Source organism: Dryobates pubescens, chromosome 13, assembly GCF_014839835.1.
Source record: "Dryobates pubescens isolate bDryPub1 chromosome 13, bDryPub1.pri, whole genome shotgun sequence".
Lineage (NCBI taxonomy): Eukaryota > Metazoa > Chordata > Aves > Piciformes > Picidae > Dryobates > Dryobates pubescens.
Window position 1 is genome coordinate 19001751 of NC_071624.1, and position 13219 is coordinate 19014969.

General features: G+C 58.5%; 1 protein-coding gene across 5 annotated transcripts in view; it reads left to right on the plus strand.

The window, feature by feature from the left end:
- The window catches only part of MBNL1 (muscleblind like splicing regulator 1), a 60949-nt gene that overhangs the window by 23606 nt on the left and 24124 nt on the right, over positions 1-13219 (plus strand). For all 5 annotated transcript variants that reach the window (XM_054166301.1, XM_054166302.1, XM_054166306.1 and 2 more), the window contains exons 2-3: positions 9261-9431; positions 11671-11868. In XM_054166301.1, the coding sequence (XP_054022276.1) occupies positions 9261-9431; positions 11671-11868 (369 nt within the window). The remainder of the gene's footprint in view (positions 1-9260; positions 9432-11670; positions 11869-13219) is intronic.

Sequence of the window (13219 nt, forward strand, 5' to 3'; positions counted from 1 at the left end):
CAAGGCAAGAAAGCAGAGAGCTGTGTGTAAGTGTTGTGTAAGCCACATCAGTAACCTCCCCAGCATGTTCCTCTGCTGGCATCTCCAGGTGCCATGCCAGCCTGGGTGCTGGGGGGGGCTGCAGTTCTCACCAGGGCTTGTAAATCAGCCTCTCAGCCAGCAAATAATGACAGCACTTGACCTTCAGAGAGCTGGCTGGAGGAGGAGGGAGTGTGCCTGGTGAGAAGTGCAGAGCAATTTATTGACAGGGCTTTAATTTTGGTGTTCTTCAGCAGTGACCTTAATGATGCTGAACTGGAGCAGGTTGCTCAGGGAGGTGGTGGAAGCCTCACCCCTGGAGGTTTTGAACCTGGAGTCCTGTGTCCAGTTCTGGGCCCCTCAGGTTAAGAAAGATGTTGAGATGCTGGAAGGTGTCCAGAGAAGGGACAGGAGCTGGAGCACCTCTCCTGTGAGGACAGACTGAGGGAGTTGGGGCTGTGCAGTCTGGAGAGGAGAAGGCTCCCAGGAGACCTAATTGTGGCCTTCCAGGGTCTGCAGGAGGCTCCAAGAAAGCTGGGGAGGGACTTTTGAGGGTGTCAGGGAGGGATAGGGCTGGGGGGGATGGAGCAAAACTAGAAGTGGGGAGATTGAGATTGGATGTGAGGAAGAAGTTGTTCCCCAGGAGGGTGGTGAGAGCCTGGCACAGGCTGCCCAGGGAGGTGGTGGAAGCCTCCTGCCTGGAGGTGTTTGCAGCCAGGCTGGAGGTGGCTGTGAGCAACCTGCTGTGGTGTGAGGTGTCCCTGCCCATGGCAGGGGGTTGGAACTGGCTGAGCCTTGGGGTCCCTTCCAACCCTGACAATTCTATGAAGTTTTAAAGCAGTGCTTCTCACTGCTGCCTGCATCTTCACCTACGATTTCTTAGTCCTAAACACGAAGCTGCTGTCAGTGATGCTGTGCTGCTGGCCTCCAAAGCAGGGGAGGGAAGCAAAGCTGTGGCCTGTGCACAGGGCTGGCACACCATGAGCAGGGCTGGAGGGAAAAGAGTCCTGGGCAGGTGGCACAGCATGAGCTGGAGGGAAGAGGAGTTCTGGGTCCTGGAGCTGGTGAGGCTTTGTCCAGCTCTGCCCTGTGCCCTTGGTGCTGGGTGAGGCTGTCTTGTCTGGGGTTTCTCTTCACCTTGACATAAAGTTGGTCGTTTTGCTCTTCAAGGGCTGGGTTTTACATGCTTGAGTAAGGATCAGAGGGATTACCAGAGATTGCTCTAAAGGGATTTTACGGCTTTAGGAGTCTCTGAAGCCCTGCTGGAAATGTGGCACAGCCTTAATGCTGTTGTGAGCCACCTGCAGCTCCGGGGAGGGCTTTGGGTGACCCTGGGGGGAAGCCTGGGAAACACAGCTCCCTCCTGCCCTGCAGTGCAGTGCTGCTTGGGGAGCAGCTGGGGGCTGCTTTGGGCAGGTATCAGGTGTGGCTCTGGCTCAGTCCACAGAGTTGGAGTGTCCTGGGGCTGGGGTGGTGTAAACAGCAATATTGCTGGGTTGGTGCATGTGTCCATGTGTGGATCCAGACCCAGGGGGCTGGGATGTAGTATAAGAGGGATTATATAAGGATTATAGAAGTTGTTCCCCAGGAGGGTGGTGAGAGCCTGGCACAGGCTGCCCAGGGAGGTGGTGGAAGCCTCCTGCCTGGAGGTGTTTGCAGCCAGGCTGGATGTGGCTGTGAGCAACCTGCTGTGGTGTGAGGTGTCCCTGCCCATGGCAGGGGTTTGGGACTGGCTGAGCCTTGAGCTCCCTTCCAAGCCTGCCAGTTCTGTGAGTCTGTGAGCGCTGAGCTCTCTGCCCTGCAGTCCGGCTCTGATGCTCTGCTCTGGGGCAGGGTTTTTGTTTGGTTTGGGCTCCCGGCCCCGCTCCCCGCCGGGCTCCCGGCCCCTGCACGGCTTAGCGGCGGCAGGCAGCAGGCAGCCAAACTCGGAGCGGAGCACAACAGAAGGGATCCTGCACCTCCCTGCACCTCCCCCTGCCCAGCTGCCGCTCAAGGGCTGGAAACGTTTGTGTTGCCATCAGCTGCTGATGCCTTTGCCTGGGGCTGTTAGGAGACATGCCATGCAGAGGGTGGCAGCCCCGGCTGGACTGATGGGCCTGCAGGTTTGTGCCTCAGCCCAGGGCAGTCAGTCCTGTAGCTCCTGTTAAGTTGCAGGTGCCCCAGAACGCTTTGCTGGCTGGGCAGCTGCTGCAGCAGGGGGGGTGTGCAAACAGTTGGTGTTTGCAGAGCAGCCCCCAGCTTACGTGCAGGGAATGTTCTCCTGTCAGCACACCGCAGGGGCAGCGATAGTTTGCCCATTTACAGGCAGCCTCGGGGTTTCCACTGCAGACATCTTCCTGCCTGGGCTGGAACGTGCTGAGCCTTCTGCTCTGGGAGAGAATTTCTGCTCCCTGGCAGAGGGAGGAGTTTGGTGTTTGGTTTGGATCAGAACCACTGCGTTATCTGACAGCCATCCAGCGCTGGCTGGCGTGGGTGTGAGAGGGGGATGGATGCTTCCTTGCTGGGAACAGGCAGAGCCCCAGGTGAGGGGAGGCAGCAGCAGAGCATCCTCAGCTCTGGCCACAGCCATCTGGTGTTAGAGAACCATAGCATCAGCCAGGTTGGAAAAGACCTCAGAGATCATCCAGTCCAACCTATCACCCAACACCATCTGATCAACTCAACCATGGCACCAAGGGCCTCAGCCAGGCTCTTCTTAAACACCTCTAGGGATGGTGACTCCACCACCTCCCAGCACATTCCAATGGCCAGTCTCTCTATCTGGAAAGAATTTCTTCCTAACATCCAACCTAAACCTCCTCTGGCACAGCTTGAGACTGTGTCCTCTTGTTCTGGTGCTGGGTGCCTGGGAGAAGAGACCAACCCCCACCTGGCTACAACCTCCCTTCAGGGAGTTGGAGAGAGCAAGAAGGTCTCCCCTGAGCCTCCTCTTCTGCAGGCTAAGCAACCCCAGCTCCCTCAGCCTCTCCTCACAGGGCTGTGCTCCAGACCCCTCCCCAGCCTTGTTGCCCTTGTCAGGACACCCTCTAGCATCTCAATGTCCTTCTTAAACTGAGGAGCCCAGAGCTGGATTTATGGCCCAGCTGGAAGTGCCAGAAGTGGTTGGATTAATTAATGGCAGTCGTTAATCCTGGTGACAGAGCAGTGGAGGGGTGGTAAATCCTTGCAGAGTGCAGGTGAGATGTGCAGCTCCTGCAGGAGCAGCTGCTGGTGACCTGTTAAAGAGTGGTGCTGGGTGACATGCCTGAGGGCTGGGATCCATCCAGAGGGTCCTGGACAAGCTCAAGAGCTGGGCCCCTGTGAACCTCATGAGGCCCAACAAAGCCAGGTACAAGGCCCTGCATGTGGATTGGGCCAAACCTTTGGTATCAACACAGGCAGAACAGAGCCAACCCTGTCCTGGGTTGATCGACAGGGATGCTGGGGGGAGAACCAGGGTTTGTTCCAGGGATGCTGGGGGGAGAACCAGGGTTTGTTCCAGGCACGCTTGGGGGCAGAGGGAGTGGTTCATTTCTGGGATACTGGGACAAGAACCAGGGTTTGTTCCAGGGATACTGGGGGGGGGAAGAGCCAGAGTTTGTTTCAAGGACCTCAAGGTAAGAGCTGTGGTCGACGCCAGTAACACCTCCACACGTGGTGAGCTGCATGGTGGTGCTCTGGGTTCTCCTCGGGTTCTGTCTCCGGGCAGGGTGGTGGTGGAGTGATGAAAGCAAGCAGCTCGTCCCCGGCTTGGGGAGCAGTAGCTCTTGTGTAAACAGAGGCAGAGCGGAGCGGCAAGTGCTGGGCAGCTCCCGCAGTGCTGGGAGAGCAGCACAAACAAACGGCCCCGGCAGGGCTCCCGGCGAGGCGCTCCGGGCAGGGCTGCAGCCCAGCTGAACTTCCCCAGGCCACCACCTGCCTTTGGGCCGCTCGTCCCTGCCGGTGTGGTCGCAGTTACCCGACTCCAGCAGCCCAGACTGAAGCCGTCGAGCCGGGCAGGCTGTGCTGGCTGGAGCAGGGGCTGTCCGCGCCGGGTGCCCCCCCCGCCCCGCCGGCTGTGTCTGTGCGGTGCCGCCGCCGCTGCTGCGGGAGGTTGAGCTCGGCCGGCAGCGGCGGGCTGCTGGCGCTCAGCCTGCGCTCCCAGGCCGGCAGCGAGGGAGAGCTTTGCTTGGAGCCTGGCCACGCAGGAGGCCTCTGGGTGGCTGCCGCCTTGTGCCCCACCTGGTGGCTGCCGGGCAGCTCTTCAGCACGGGAGGTTCTCTGTGCAACCTCAGCCGTCCCAGGCTGTGGGTCTGCCCCATCGAGGGCCAAGCGTGGCTGCAAAGGGGGATGCAGGCAGATGGCAGTCGCAGGTTTGGGTGCTGGTACGGGCCAGAACCTGTCCAGCTGACACCAGTTACGCATCACAGAAGAGAATGAATCAGAGAATGGTCCAGGCTGGAAGGGAGCTCCAAAGCTCATCCAGTCCAACCTGCTGCAGTCAGCAGGGACATCCCCAACTGGATCAGGCTGCCCAGGGCCTCGTTGAGCCTCACCTTGAATATCTCCAGGGAGGGAGCCTCAACCACCTCCCTGGGCAACCTGTTCTATCAAGGTGCTGCAGGCAGTCCTGGGCTCCTCAGTTTAAGAGGGACATTGAGACACTTGATTGTGTCCAGAGAAGGGCAAGGAGGCTGGGGAGGGGTCTGGAGCACAGCCCTGGGAGGAGAGGCTGAGGGAGCTGGGGTTGCTTAGCCTGCAGAAGAGGAGGCTCAGGGGAGACCTTCTTGCTCTCTCCAACTCCCTGAAGGGAGGTTGTAGCCAGGAAGGGGTTGGGCCATGGAGGGGGTGCTCTGCATCCCCTGCTTCTCTGCACTGCATGAGGACTCAGTGTGGAAAACCTTCCTCCTGTTCACAGAGCTTCTAAGGGAGCAGCTTGGCTTTGGTGATGGATGCCCCTGCAGGAGGCTGCTCTGGCATGCTGCAGGCCCCTCAGGCAGGCAGGTTCTGCTGGGCTGTGCCTGAGGAGCAGTGATCTGCTGAGAGCAGTTTGCTGGTCAGACCTCAGCCATTGCATCAGCAGGCTCTGCTGTCCAAGCAGAGAGGTAGGCTGGAGCCAAGGCCACCAGGGTGATGAGTTTGGTTCCTGCTCTGTGTGACAGATCAGGCAGGGTGTCTGAGGAGATGCTGGAAAGGATGACTTGGACTTTGAATTGGCTCAGCGTTTCTGGGGGGTGCTGGAAGCTGTTTGTGAGCGCTGAAGCCAGCCTGGCTGCAGCTCCTCAGAGCTGGGGGCAGATCCTGCAGAGTGTGTGTGCACTTTGGCCTGAGCATGCAGGAGGTGGGGGTTCACACTCCCCTTACCAGAGTGGAGCTGGAAACCAGCAGGCTGACAACTGGAGCTGCTGGAGCCACTGCCACACTGAGAGCTCTGCCGTGGCTGGGGGAGGGCAGCTTGGGTGCCACTAACTTGTAACCCCTGGTGTCAGCAGAGAGGGTCTCTGGGTCTCCAGCTGGTGAGGGGAGGCTCAGCCTGGCCTTTGAGGAGCCTTTGGAGAGCACAAAGGGTTTGGCCAAAGCTGTGCCAAGGCCATGGGTGAGTGTGGGGGCTACCGGGGCAGCACAGCACCGTGCCTGGGGGCTGCCAGCAGGTCACAGTTCTCTGCCAGGCAGCAGGGCAGTTGCAGAGGGCTCTGCAGCACACTGAGCTCCAATTATCTTCTTGTTAATGAGGTATTGACTTCTGCTGGTCTTCCATTAACTATCCCTCAAGGGAGAGGTGCCATTTGTTGGTGCCCATGTCCCCAGAGCTGTAACTGCAGCAGCTGCCACTCTCAGGAGTGGATCCCAAGGATATTTCTTCCTTACTGCAGGTGCAGCCAGGGGATTTTCTGGAGGGGAATCGTTTCCAGAGAGAGGAGCTGCTGCTGTGTGGGATCAAAGGCGTGGGGTGGCACCTGCAGAGCACCAGCTGAGAGATGGGGGTGCTGCTGTCTCCTGGGGGGCTGTGCAAGGGCCAGTAGTCTGTGCCTGATGGTTCCATGATGGTGCCTTGGTCATTCAGAGTGGCTGAACTCATTGCTGGCTCCTCAGGAAGCATGGCTGCAGTTACCAGAGACTGGATCAGATTGGCTGTGAGGAAGAAGTTGTTCCCCATGAGGGTGGTGAGAGCCTGGCACAGGTTGCCCAGGGAGGTGGTGGAAGCCTCCTGCCTGGAGGTGTTTGCAGCCAGGCTGGAGGTGGCTGTGAGCAACCTGCTGTGGTGTGAGGTGTCCCTGGCCATGGCAGGGGCTTGGAGCTGGCTGAGCCTTGAGGTCCCTTCCAGCCCTGACAGCTCTGTGATGGGGAAGGCCAAAGGTTGAATGCAGTGCCAGGCTCCAAAGAGAGGGGCAAACAATGGCTAATGGCAGCTCACCACCAGCTCAGGGACTGTGGGATCCTGGCATGTCCTTGGAGGTTTTAGCTCAGACAAAATGGAGCTGGCCTGGTTGTTCTTAGAGGGCTTTTCCAGGCTAAGCAGTTCTGGGATTCCATGCTTTGGAGCTGTGTTATCTGGGTGAGGTTCTTGCAGGTGACCTCAGTGGTCCTTCCTGTGCCTCAGACATACCCAGGACAGCCCCTGGCACCATTCAGTCCAAGGAGCAGGCTCCCATCTGTGCCAAGGGAAGGCAAAGGCTCCCCAGAAGCTCCCCAAGGGCTTGGGGTCCCTTCCATCTGTAGCCACCAGTGAGGATACCAGGGTCTGATGAGTTTCACTGCAGGGAGCATGCTCAGGGGATGAATGGTTGCTCAGGAGGATGGACACCCTTGGCTGTGTGTCCCAGTATGGTCTGCATGGACCTGGGGATCCCTATGGGCTTGGTGTGCAGGCAGGAGATCCACAGAGTCTCCCAGGTGGTTGTGAGGCTCAGGGCTGTCCTCTGGGCACAGCTCACCCAGCTGGCACTTGACTGGCTGTGGACAGGAGGTTTCAAGAGCTTTGCCTGACAGCTGGGGAGGGGGACAGCAGCAGAGCATTTCTCCCAGCCCTGAGGACAGGCCAAGCTCCTGGCCCAGCTGGATTGCTGGCAGATCCTATCAGGAATGGGGGTTAACTCTGGGAGCAAGATTGCAGTATGAGGTGAGACTCTATTGGATTAGTTTGCTTCCTGGTCAAACTGGTTGTGGACCTGATGGAGAGGGTCCAAAGGAGGCCATGGAAATGCTCAGGGGGTTGGAGCAGCTCTGCTATGAGCACAGGCTGAGGGAGCTGGGGGTGTTCAACTGGAGAAGAGAAGGCTCCAGGGAGACCTAATAGCAGCCTGGCAGTGCCTGAAGGGGGCTGCAAGAAGGCTGCAGAGAGACTCTTTGCAGGGGCCTGCAGGGACAGGACCAGGGGCAATGGCTTCAAGCTAGAGCAGAGCAGATTCAGACTGGATGTTAGGAACAAGTTCTGCACCACGAGGGTGGTGGAACACTGGAACAGGTTGCCCTGGGAGGTGGCTGAGGCTCCATCCCTGGAGATACTGAAGGTGAGGCTGGACAGGGCTCTGGGCAACCTGATCTAGTTGGGGATGTCCCTGCTGGCTGCAGGGGGTTGGACTGGATGAGCTTTGGAGCTCCCTTCCAGCCTGGACCATTCTATGATTTATCTCTTAACCTGAGCCTGCCTCTTGCCTTGCTCCTGCTGGCATTTATTGCAAAGATGAATGAGGAAAGGGGGCCAAAGAAAGAAGTGATGTGATGAGTCTGGCTCCATCCAGCACAGGATTCAGTTCTGCCTGGCAGCTGGGGCTTTTGTTGCCATCCTTCCAGTGCAAGTATGGACCCCAGTTGGCAGCCTGGGAAGGGCAATTAGTGTGTGAAGCTTCCACACTAATGAAAGGACAGTTCCTCAGGTCTCATGGTGGGAGACCCCAGCTTACCTGCCATGAGGAGAGAGGACTCTGCCCCAGGGGAGGAGGATTCTCTGCCCCATCAGGGGAGGGTTCTGTTCCCCAGTAAAGGGGATTCTGTTCCCCAGGGGAGGAGGCTTCTCTTCCCCAGGAGAGGGGGATTGTCTTTGCCCCCTCTCTGACTGCCCAGAGAGGTCTCTGAGCAGGGTTGTCCTGTGTGTGAGGCTGCTTTCCTTGGTGACAAGGAGAGCTGCTGTACACAGAAGTCTCTCCTCTTGTTCCTTGGTTGTCAAACTGATGAATGTTCTTTCATCCCAATAAAATCAGTGCCTGGAGTGGGTTGTTTACCCTGTCTGCATTTAATGAAAACCTCAGGAACAAATCAATCCTGAGTTGGCTGGTTTGGTTTACACAGTTGCACCAGAAATGGATCAGACCTCAGAGGTTTCCCTCCGAGGTGCTGTGCTGCAGCTCTGCTCTGCTGGTCTCTGAGCTGCCGCTCAGTGCTGCCCATGCCCCAGCACGGCAGAAACAAAGGCAACTGGAGAGCAGGCAGTGAGGCTCTGCAGGCTCAGGGCTGCAGCCACACCACCTGCCCTTGCCTGCCTTGCTGGCTTCCTGGGGGCAGGTCTGTGGGCAGGAGGAGCCCCGTGGGCACGGCTGGCCTGTGGGCACGCTGGGCTAACAAACCACCTCCAGCTCCTTTGGAAAGCAGCAGTGCTTTGTGCAGGTGGGAAGGCAAAGCCAGCAGCTGCTACCAGGATGGCCCAGGGGCTGTGGGCAGGAGGTGACAGCCTAGAGAAGCAGCTGGAGGTTTGCCTCTGAGGTCTGTGTCATGTTCTGAGTCCTGTGTCCAGTTCTGGGCCCCTCAGTTTAGGACAGATGTTGAGATGCTGGAAGGTGTCCAGAGAAGGGCAATGAGGCTGGGGAGGGGTCTGGAGCACAGCCCTGTGAGGAGAGGCTGAGGGAGCTGGGGTTGCTTAGCCTGCAGAAGAGGAGGCTCAGGGGAGACCTTACTCTCTCCAACTCCCTGCAGGGAGGTTGTAGCCAGGTGGGGGTTGGTCTCGTCTCCCAGGCAGCCAGCACCAGAACAAGAGGACACAGTCTGAAGCTGTGCCAGGGGAGGTTTAGGCTGGAGGTGAGCAGGAAGTTCTTCATAGGAGAGATTGGCCCTTGGGATGTGCTGCCCAGGGAGGTGGTGGAGTCCCCATCCCTGGAGGTGTTTAGTCAGAGCCTGGCTGAAGCCCTTGGTGCCATGGCTTAGTTGCTCAGATGGTGCTGGGTGGGAGATTGGACTCGGTGATCTCTCAGCTCTTTTCCAGCCTGGTTTGTTCTGTGTTTAGCCCTTGCCACAAGGAACAAAGGTGCTGCTCCACCTGCTAAGCCAACCATGTCCCTTCTCTTCCTCAGGGTCGCTGCTCAAGGGAAAACTGCAAATACCTTCACCCTCCCCCACACTTAAAAACCCAGCTGGAGATCAATGGCCGCAATAACCTGATCCAGCAGAAGAACATGGCCATGCTGGCCCAGCAGATGCAGCTTGCCAATGCCATGATGCCTGGTGCCCCCCTGCAGCCTGTGGTAGGTGCTCTGTCTGCCTTCCCTCGGTGGGTACAGAGGGTGGGGGCCGAGGGAAGGGTTAGCCCCAGACTCGCTGGGAAGCGGTTGGGCTCCGTGGGCTTCAAGGGCCTTTTCCAACCCAAGCTATTGCATGAGGCCACATGCTGGGCTTTGGGCTTCACAGCACTGCCAGGGAGAGCAGAAGGCTTTGCCTGAGGGATGTGTGGGGCCTGCCAGGCTGAGCTGCACCACCCCCAGCTCGGGCTTGGCTGGGAGAGGAACAGCAAATAAGCAGGTTTGCCACAAGCAGCCAAGGGAGGGGAAGGAGAGGCAGTCAGACAGCTCTCATCTGGTGACACTCAGCACTGGTTAGGCCACACCTTGAGTCCTGGGTCCAGTTCTGGGCCCCTCAGTTTAGGAAAGATGTTGAGATGCTGGAAGGTGTCCAGAGAAGGGCAACAAAGCTGGGGAGGGGTCTGGAGCACAGCCCTGGGAGGAGAGGCTGAGGGAGCTGGGGTTGCTTAGCCTGGAGAAGAGGAGACTCAGGGGAGACCTCATTGCTCTCTCCAACTTCCTGAAGGGAGGTTGCAGCCAGGTAGGGGTTGGTCTCTTCTCCTAGGCAGCCAGCACCAGAACAAGAGGCCACAGTCTCAAGCTGTGCCAGGGGAGGTTTAGGCTGGAGGTGAGGAAGGCCTCACAAGCAAGGCCTCTCCTGCTTGTGCCAAGTGGTTGGCTGGCTCCCTGCTTGGTGGGGCTGCAGAGCAGCAGGGGATATTCTGTAGCTTATTTCCCTGTGCCTCTTTGCCACTGTTGCTGCCCTGCAGAGCTTTCTGCCTGGCTGCTGCCAGGAGCAGCAGGAACTGCTCTGCCGGGATCCTCACAGGAGAAGTGCAGAGTGTGAGAAGGTAGCACCTTGTGCTTCCTGGCTCTGGGTTGCTCTTCTGGAACTCAAACTGTGTCACCCAGGCGAGGTGGAGCTGAGGCAGCAGCAGCAGCACACAGCCAGGGGGCAGTGGGAGCTTGGGGGTGCCCTGCCCCTTGCCCCCAGCCTGCAGAGCTGGGGCTGCCTGTGGGCTGCTGCTGCTGCTGCCACTGCAGGCTCTCAGATCAGAATTCAGAGCAAAGTGCAGGGTCTGTGCAGCCAGACAGCTGAGAGCAGGCTGTGCTCTACGTGCTGCAACTGCAGAGCGAGCTCAGAGGGACCTTTCAGCCTCAGGAGCTCAGACAGCCCTGTGCACAGGCCACAGCTTTGCTTCCCTCCCCTGCTTTGGAGGCCAGCAGCAGAGCATCACTGACAGCAGCTTCATGTTTAGGACTAAGAAATCCTAGGTCAAGATGCAGGCAGCAGTGAGACTGCTTAAAAACTTCATAGAATTGTCAGGGTTGGAAGGGACCTCAAGGCTCAGCCAGTTCCAACCCCCTGCCATGGGCAGGGACACCTCACACTGCAGCAGGTTGCTCACAGCCACCTCCAGCCTGGCTGCAAACACCTCCAGGCATGAGGCTTCCACCTGGGCACCTCCCTGGGCAACCTGTGCCAGGCTCTCCCCACCCTCATGGGGAACAACTTCTTCCTCACATCCAATCTGAATCTCCCCACTTCTAGTTTTGCTCCATCCCCCGCAGTCCTATCCCTCCCTGACACCCTCAGAAGTCCTTCCCCAGCTTTCTTGTAGCCCCCTTCAGATCCTGGATGGCCACAATGAGGTCTCCTGGGAGCTTTCTCCTCTCCAGTTTAAGAAGGACATTGAGATGCTGGAAGGTGTCCAGAGAAGGGCAACAAAGCTGGGGAGGGGTCTGGAGCCCAGCCCTGGGAGGAGAGGCTGAGGGAGCTGGGGTTGCTTAGCCTGCAGAAGAGGAGGCTCAGGGGAGACCTTTTTGCTCTCTCCCAACTCCCTGAAGGGAGGCTGTAGCCAGGTGGGGTTGGGCTCTTCTCCCAGCACCACAACAAGAGGACTGTGCCAGGGGAGGTTTAAGCTGGAGGTGAGAAGAAAGTTCTTCCTAGAAAGAGTAATTGCCCATTGGGATGTGCTGCCCAGGGAGGTGGTGGAGTCCCCATCCCTGGAGGTGCTCAAGGGGGGATTGGATGTGGCACTCGGAGCCATGGTTTGGTTGTCAGGAGGTGCTGGGGGCCAGGTTGGGCTGGATGATCCCTGGGGTCCCTCCCAGCCTGCCTGCCCCTGCAATCCCGACCCGCTGTGGTGCTTTGCTGCCGCGGCTGCCAGCTGTCTCAAGCCTCTCGCTCCTCCTTGCCTTGCAGCCGATGTTCTCGGTCGCTCCCAGCCTCGCCGCCACCAACGCCTCAGCCGCCTTCAACCCCTACCTGGGGCCGGTGTCCCCGGGCCTGGTGCCGGCGGAGATCCTGCCCACGGCGCCCATGCTGGTGACAGGGAACCCCGGCGTGCCCGTGCCCGCCGCCGCCGCCGCCCAGAAGCTGATGAGGACGGACCGGCTGGAGGTAGGAGCTGCTCTTGGGAGCGGATGTTGGTCAGGCAGAGGGCAGAAAGGCTCTGCAGAGGGACCTCCACCGGCTGGACTGATGGGCAGAGGCCAACAGGATGGCATTCAACAAGTCCAAGTGCCAGGGGCTGCACTTTGGCCACGGCAACCCCAGGCAGAGCTACAGGCTGGGGTCAGAGTGGCTGAGGGCTGCCAAACAGAGATGGACCTGGGGGTACTGATTGACAGCTGCCTAAACATGAGCCAGCAGTGTGCCCAGGTGGCCAAGAAGGCCAATGGCATCCTGGCCTGCATCAGGAACAGTGTGGCCAGCAGGAGCAGGGAAGTCATTGTGCCCCTGGACTCTGCATTGGTTAGACTGCACCTTCAGTCCTGTGTCCAGTTCTGGGCCCCTCAGTTTAGGAAGGACATTGAGACACTTGAAGGTGTCCAGAGAAGGGCAACAAGGCTGGGGAGGGGTCTGGAACACAGCCCTGGGAGGAGAGGCTGAGGGAGCTGGGGTTGTTTAACCTGGAGAAGAGGAGGCTCAGGGGAGACCTCATTGCTCTCTCCAACTCCCTGAAGGGAGGTTGTAGCCAGGTGGGGGTTGGTCTCTTCTCTCTAGCAACCAGCACCAGAACAAGAGGACACAGTCTCAAGCTGTGCCAGGGGAAGTTTCGGCTGGAGGTGAGGAGAAAGTTCTTCCCTGAGTCATTAGTCATTGGGATGTGCTGCCCAGGGAGGTGGTGGAGTCACCGTCCCTGGAGGTGTTGAAGAGGAGATTGGATGTGGCACTTGGTGCCATGGTCTAGTTAATGAGGTCTGTGGTGCCAGGTTGGACTCGATGATCTTTGAGGTCTCTTCCAAACTTGGTGAGACTGTGAGACTGTGATACTGCTCTCCCTCCCTTGCTCCTGCTCTGGCCTCCTTTATGTGTTTCCTGGGTACAAAATGTGGCAGCAAATGGAGCAGGTTTCACTCCAGCTGTTGATAATGTGTGGTGGTTTGAACGGTCACATAATGTCATGTTCAGGGGAGGCCTTCTGGCTCACTACAGCTCCCTCAAAGGGATTTGGAGCCAGGAGAGGGCTGGGCTCAAGTGACAGAGGGCTGGAGCACCCCTCCTGTGAGGACAGACTGAGGGAGTTGGGGCTGTTGAGTCTGGAGAAGAGAAGGCTCAGAAGAGACCTCATTGTGGCCTTCCAGGATCTGCAGGGGGCTGCAAGAAAGCTGGGGAGGGACTTTTGAGGGTGTCAGGGAGGGATAGGACTGGGGGGATGGAGCAAAAGTAGAAGTGGAGAGATTCAGATTGGATGTGAGGAAGAAGTTGTTCCCCATGAGGGTGGTGAGAGCCTGGCACAGGTTGCCCA